General features: G+C 37.2%; 1 protein-coding gene across 2 annotated transcripts in view; it reads right to left on the minus strand.

Moving 5' to 3' along the window:
• Window positions 1-7,940, minus strand: part of PIKFYVE (phosphoinositide kinase, FYVE-type zinc finger containing) — a 74,893-nt gene that overhangs the window by 47,710 nt on the left and 19,243 nt on the right. For both annotated transcript variants that reach the window (XM_007463646.1, XM_007463647.1), the window contains 2 exons: window positions 1,947-2,085; window positions 642-799 (listed from right to left, as the gene is read on the minus strand). In XM_007463646.1, the coding sequence (XP_007463708.1) occupies window positions 642-799; window positions 1,947-2,085 (297 nt within the window). The remainder of the gene's footprint in view (window positions 1-641; window positions 800-1,946; window positions 2,086-7,940) is intronic.

Raw genomic sequence — 7,940 nt, forward strand, 5'->3', positions numbered from 1 at the left:
ACAAATTGTCCTCATATTAGAGCTGAGAGGTCAAGTCTCCAAGAGATTGAATAACTTGACGAAGGGCACAAAACTAAAAAGAGATACAACCCAAACTGGAACCCAGGGCTTCACTGCTTACAGCTGTTTCTTCTCTTCCTACATACTTGTTTCTTCTAAGCAAGCAGAAAAGCCAGGTGACGCATTACCCTGAAAGGCAACAAGACCTGTCTGTCTCTTTCTCACAAATAATTTGTGAGGCAGGGTAGGACACTCCAGGTGTGGTTAATGGACCCAATTCTCAAGACAGGTTGAAAGTTCAGATTAGGGAGCAGTAGCAGGAGAATCTACTGTGGCCTTAGGATCCAGCTGCGTTCCCCAATCCGGCTTAACTAGAGAGCTCTGGGCTTTGGAAATTAACTGCACATTTCTGCTTTTAATAAATAAGGTGAACTGTGACCCCATTTGGCTCCTTGCATCTATTCTCTACTCATTACAACTCAGAAGGGAGGAGGGTTGAGTAATTAGCACCCCAAACACCAAATGCAGAAAACAAGCAGCACCCCACTCACAAAGAAATTTGCTCCCTTTATATCTACATGATATGTCATTAAAAATAAATTCATAAATAATATCAAAAAGTCTTTCTTAAGCTCCATTACCTTGTAGCAATGTGTCCATTTCGGATCAACCAGTTGACTAACTCCTTTCCTACAATGCAGTTGGGATGAGTTCTCAGCCAGTAGCGGTGATCCTGAAACTCCATTCCACTACTGTGATGGCAGATTTTTTTCCACAGGTCTTTTAACTGAACACTGTCCTGAAATCACATAATGAGGAAGTAATTACTCCTGAGAGGATGCTATATACCTTTTCAGACTGCTTCTTGTGATTTTTAGATTCATAAAAGGAAACTCAATTCAGATTTTTTTGTCATAGCTAACTTACATGATTTAATAGAAATGACACATGCATGGGGAACAGCTTGAACTCAGCTCATCTAATTGCAAACACAACTTTTTCTCTTGAGGAAAAAAAAACAAAACTAACCCAAATAATTTTTTTTTCAGTCAATGGCACATACTATCAGTCTCCTGATTATCTAAACACAGAATGTCACACCCCTCTTTGGAGACAGAACAAAAGAGAAGGCGGGAACAGTGAATCACATTAATCTAAAGTAACTTTCTGTAGCTTTTACCCCACCCAGATTCTTACCATTCTCTCATATACCCAACTGCCAGGTGAATTTCCTAGAGAAAGGCCGTCAGGGAATTACTCCCTGCTCAAAAAAAACCTCAACACTACTCAGCACCTACAGGTTCAAATCTAAAACTTATAGAGACTGAATTCACCACCTTCCACCAAGTAGCCCCAAATAACTTTCCATTCTCATTGCCCACAGAATTGAACTTAATATCCCTCCCAACATCTCCCAATTAACAGACCTCACTTCAGTCCACAAAAAATGCCATGCTTATTCTTATCTCTATACCTTCTGAATTATAAACCTGAAGACAGAAGCCATATCTTCCATTTCTTTGAGTCACTCTTATGATTGAACACAGTATTTTACAAAGATAAATTCAATAAACAACTGATTACTACCTACTTAAACATATAATATTAAATGTCTGAAAAGTATTCCATGTATATAAGAAACATGTTCCAAAGTTTAAACAGTGATCCGGGACCTAACTCAAAGTTAAGCTCTAGTATTATGTAAGCATCTGAATTCTGATTTTGCCAGATGAAAGCAGTCAAGAAAATATTAATGTAGCATATGAGCATGGAATGCTTGACCAATTTCAGGTCATCCTAATAAAAACTTAAGCAAATTATTTCCTCTATTTAATTTATAATGATAACTGGCGATTTCATTTGTATTTGTCTTAAAAAAATAATTAGTGAGATAAACATTCTTTATGCTCAAAAGTTGCAATGGGTCAAAGATACTAGACCAGTACCAGAAGAATTTTGCGTTCATCCTCAGTGGTCTCTGTCCTAACATATGTTCGGTTAGCCTGGGGACTGACAGATGTCTCATATGATGGTACCATGGGAGACCCAGATCGATCCAGTGACAGGTTAGTAATGCTGGCTGATCTGGAAATAAAAACAGAAAGTGAAAACACAGTTTTAAGTTCTTCATCAATAAACAGGATTACAATGAAAGTTCATTTTTAAATAAATGGTTACTTGCCAATGTTAAGGGCACTTTTAAAAGTAGTTATGATGGTTATGTATGACACTATCATTGGGGAAGCTGGGACAAGAGCATCCAGAAATTCTCTGCACTGTTATTTCCAACTTCTATGTTAGTCTGTAATTATTTCAAATTAAGTTTAAAAGAAAGTCATTATGGACCTAAGTGTCCATTGACAGATGAATGGATAAAGAAGATGTGGCATATATATACAATGGAATATTACTCAGCCACAAAAAGAAACGAAATTGAGTTATTTGTAGTGAGGTGGATGGACCCAGAGTCTGTCATACGGAGTGAAGTAAGTCAGAAAGAGAAAAACAAATACCATATGCTAACACATATATATGGAATCTAAAAAAAAAAAAAAATGGTTCTGAAGAACCTAGGGGCAGGACAGGAATAAAGACACAGACGTAGAGGATGGACTTGAGGACACGGGGAGGGGGAGGGGTAAGCTGGGACGAAGTGAGAGAGTGGCATGGACATATATATATTACCAAATGTAAAATAGATAGCTAGTGGGAAGCAGCTGCATAGCACAGGGAGATCAGCTCAGTGCTTTGTGACCACCTAGAGGGGTGGGATAAGGAGGGTGGGAGGGAGACGCAAGAGGGAGGCGATATGGGGATATATGTATATGTACAGCTGATTCACTTTGTTATAAAGCAGAAACTAACACATCATTGTAAAGCAATTATATCCCAATAAAGATGTTTTAAAAAGAAGTCATTATGAAAAGACTACAGGAAAAAAATTATAGATTTAGTTCATACAGCAGTAATATCTCAAAGGAAATAAATACAAACTCTTCTTAAAATGCTGAAAATTAGGGTGTTTTCTTTTTTTTAATTGACGAATACAAAGCATCACAGTCTAAATGCAGAAAAAATCTTGCAGATCAGGCATGGGAAATTATGGCCCACAATCCAAAATGTTTTTGCATAACCACTGAACTAACAAGTTTTTTTTAGTTGAACATCTATAATATTCTGATGACAAGAAACACCCTGACTTTGAACCCCAACTCAGCAAAATCAACCCCCGAAAAAGAATTCCTTTCTTCTCATTAGTAGACCTATGTTAAAAATATTGTCCTCAATTATTATTATATTTTGAATCTGATCAACAGAAAAAGTGAAAATTTATTTCCTCTCTTAGTATATAAGTACTTACAAAATATCCTTTTTTTCTTTAACACAGGAAAAAACTGTATTTCTAAAGTTTACAGTCAATCATTAGGTAAGTGTAATATCAATAAGTTACCAGATAAGTGACTTGCAAGTGAAATATCAATAGCAGCAAACAAGCTTTTACTTATAAATAAATTTTAACTAGAAATTTAGTTCGCTTCTACACAGAAAAAAATGAAACCCAATTTTAGCTTCTATATAAAGGATAAAAGGCAGAAGCATCTACAATGTGTTCAGTTCCCTCTCAGGATGTATTTTCCCTCATTTGGTCTCACAGAATCCTACTGAATATGTACAACTACATCCATTCTACAGATAAAGAAATCAAGAGTCAGAGATTAAGGAATTTGTCTAACTCAGCTAATAAATAACAGGACTGCCATTCAAACCAGGTCTCAATTGAAAACCTATGTTCTCCTAGCATAAAGATACTCGTAAAATAATTTAAGAAATTATTCACAGGTCTGTAACAGGTTTAGGCAAAAAAATCATTCTTAATAAGAAACCCTGATATCAAATAAATATAGTCTACAAACAAGACTTTTTAAATAACCAGTTCTTCATGGGTTTTTTTTCTTTTTTTTTTCCTTCTTCATGACTTGGCATGTTCTTTTAGTGAAAAGTTGCCACTATGTCTTATTCAACCAATTAAAGTCTCTTGTCCAATATGTGCTTTATCCATGCATTCTTCTTCCCTAAAAGTCCATCATCCCTACACATATTCTGATATAGTGGTAACGAAAGTAAAAGAAAATTAGTCAATTTTGTTGTCAAATATTCAAATAAGTAGCCTAGTGAGTGGTAAGAATGCTAGCTGAAATTTTATTTAGAGACAGTACTCACTGACTAAATTACATCTTTCCTAAAGACATACATCAATATTAGCACTAATTCAAAACACACAGAGATATACTGTAAACTAGCACAGCTATCTCTATATTTGTATATGTACCAACAGGAATCTTGGAAATTGTCCCATCTTTTAAAAAACTGCCTTGATTTCATATTCTTCTAGTGCATTCCCCTGCTTCAGTATAACAAAACTCGTCTCCAATTCTTCCACTTTCGCCAGATCCCCGAACAACCCACTGAAATGGCCTATACCACTGTTATTGTTAAATCCCACTGTTACTCCTCATCTCATTTGACGTATCAGCAGGATAACTCCTTCTTCCCTGAAGTACAATACTTTCTTCACTTGGCTACTAAGACAACACACTCTCCTGACTCCCTTTCACCTTATCACTAGTTTCTCCTTCTCAGTCTCCTTTTCTGGTTCCTCTTCGTTTCCCAGTCTCAGTCCCTGGTCCTTACTTCCTCACTTTCCACACTCACTCTTTTGATGATCTCCACACAGGTTCATAGTTTTAAATACCATCCACATGATAACAACACCCAAGTTTATATCTCCGACTTGCACCCCTCTCCTGAACTCTAGATGTATACTTCCAACTATCTGATATCTCAGTTGGATGTCTAGAAGGTACCTCAAATTCAACATGTCTAAATGTTCCTCCTCTCTTCCCCATATCAATAAATGGCAACTCTGTCAACTGCTCAGGCAGGAACAAGCCAAGGATGTCCTCTCTTAACACTTATTTTCAAAATCATATTGGAAGCACTAGCTAATGTAATAAGAAAAGGAAATAAAAGGAATACAGATGGGAAGGAAGAATTAAAACTGTCTTTCTTCACAGATGGCATGGTCATCTATGTAAAAATCTGAAAGAATCAACCAAAAAAACTCCCAAAACTATAGCAAGGTTGCATGATGCAAAGTTAATATACAGAAGTCAGTCACTTTCCTATATAACAGCAATGAATAAGTGAAGTTAAAAATTAAAACACAGGGCTTCCCTGGTGGCGCAGTGGTTGAGAGTCCGCCTGCCGATGCAGGGGATGCAGGTTCGTGCCCTGGTCTGGGAGGATCGCACATGCCATGGAGCAGCTGGGCCCGTGAGCCATGGCCGCTGAGCCTGTGCATCTGGAGCCTGTGCTCCGCAATGGGAAGGCCACAGCAGTGAGAGGCCCGCATACCACACACACACACAAAAAAAGAACGTCCGGAGCCTGTGCTCCGCAGAGGGAGAGGCCACAGCAGTGAGAGGCCCGCGTACCACAAAAAAAAAAAAAAATTAAAACACATTACCATTTACATCAGCACCCAAAAAAATGAAATACTTAGGTATAAATCTCACAAAATATATACAAGATCTGAATGAGGAAAACCACAAAATTCTGATGAAAGATATCAAAGAACTAAATTAATAGAGAAATAGTCATTGTTCATGGATAGGAAGACTCAATATTGTCAAGGTGTCAGTTCTTCTCAACCTGGTCTATAGATTCAATAAAATCTCAATCAAAATCCCAGCAAGTTATTCTGTGGATACTGACAAACTGATTCTAAGGTTTATACGTTAAGGCAAAAGACCCAGAATAGCCAGCACAATACTGAAGAAGAACAAAGTCGGAGGACTGACACAATCCAACTTTAAGACTTACCATAAAGCTACAGTAACCAAGACAATGTGGTACTGGTAAAAGAACAAATAGATTAACGGAACAAAACAGAGAGCCCAGAAACAGATTCACATAAATATAGTCACTAATCTTTGATGAAGGAGAAAAGGCAATACAATGGAGCAAAGACAGTCTTTTCAACAAATGGTGCTGGAACAACTGGACATCCACATGCAAAAAAATTAACCTAGACACATACCTTTTACCTTTCTAAAAAATTACCTCAAAATGAATCACAGACCTAAATGTAAAACGTAAAAGTAACTCCAGAAAATTACATAGGAGAAAATCTAGATGACCTAGGGTATGGAGATGACTTTTTGGATACAACACTAAAGCAAAATCCATGAAAAATTGATAAGCTGTACTTCATTAAAATTAAAAACTTAGGCTCTGCAAAAGACAACAGCAAGAGAGTTAGCAGACAAGCCAGAGACTGGGAGAAAATATCTGCGAAAGACCCATTTGACGAAGGACGGTTATCCAAAATATACAAAGAACTCTTAAAACTCAACAATAAGGAAACTCAGTTAAAAAATGGGCCAAAGCCTAGACAGACACGTCACCAAAGAAGGTATACAGATGGAAAGGATGGAAGCATATGAAAAGATGTTCAACATCACATCATTAGGTAAACGCAAATTATGAGACAGCATTATACCTATACCTATTAGAATGGCCAAAATCCAGAATACAGATGACACCAAATACTGCCAAGGATACGTAACAAAAGAACTCCCATTCATTGTTGGTGGGAATGCAAAATAGTACAGCCATTTTAGAAGAGAGTTTGGCAGTTTCTCACAAAACTAAACATACTCTTAACTACAGGATCCAGTGATCACAATCCTTGGTGTTTACCCAAGTGAATAAAAAACATATCCATACGAAAACCCGCACATGGATGTTTATGAAGCCTTATTCATAGTTGCCAAAACTTGGGAGCAACCAAGATGTCCTTCAATAGGTGAGTGGATAAATATAACCGTGGTACTTCCAGACAATGGAATATTCTTCAGTGCTAAAAAGAAATGAGTTATCGAGCCATAAAAACACAAGAAAGAAACTAAAATGCATATTACTAAGTGAAAGGAATCAACCTGAAAAGATTATATACTGTATGGTTCCAACTATATAACATTCTGGAAAAGGCAAAACTATGAAGACAGTAAAAAGATCAGTGGTTGCCATGGGCTGAGGCAGGGAGGGAGGGATCAATAAGCAGAGCACAGAGGAATTTTAAAACACTGAAACTATTCTGTACTTTACTATAATGGTGAATATATGTCATTATATATTTGTTTAAACCCACAAAACGTACAACACCAAGAGTGGACCCTAATGTAAGCTACAGACTTGGGTGATAATGCTGTGTCATTGTAGGTTCGTCAGCTTTAACAACATGCCTCTCTAGTGTGAGATGGTTATAGTGAAGGAGGCTGTGGGGAGCAGGGGGATATGGGAACTCTCTGTACTTTCCGGTCAATCCTGCTGTGAACCTAAAACCGCTCTACAAAGTGAAGTTTATAAATTTTTTTTGAAGTAAAGGATGATGTCTGCAACTTACTCTCAAATAGTCTAGAAAAAAAACATAACAAAGCAAATGGGCAAAATGTAAATTAATGAACCTTAATGAAGAATATATGAAAACTTATTTAACTCTATTACTTGTGACTTTTTGGCAAGTATAAAATATTTTCAAAATAAATAAAAAATGAAACTCGCCAACGGCTTCCCATCTCACTCATTAAACGACAAAGTCCTTACAATGAATTGTAAGAAGGTTCTACTCCTGGCACGCAGGACTCTTTGTTATTCCCTGCCAGGAATGTTCCCTCTCAGGAATTAGCGATTCCCTGTTTGTTTGGTAAACTCTTCTACAAAATTTCCACATGGCTTACTCCCTCACTTCCTCAAGTCTTTGCTTAAACATCACCATCTCTGAGGTCTTCACTGACCACACTATTCAAAATTCCAATCTTGGGCCTTCCCTGGTGGTCCAATGGTTAAGACGTCGCCTTCTAATGCCAGGTGGCGGG

Source organism: Lipotes vexillifer, unplaced genomic scaffold (assembly GCF_000442215.2).
Source record: "Lipotes vexillifer unplaced genomic scaffold, Lipotes_vexillifer_v1.1 scaffold678, whole genome shotgun sequence".
NCBI lineage: Eukaryota > Metazoa > Chordata > Mammalia > Artiodactyla > Lipotidae > Lipotes > Lipotes vexillifer.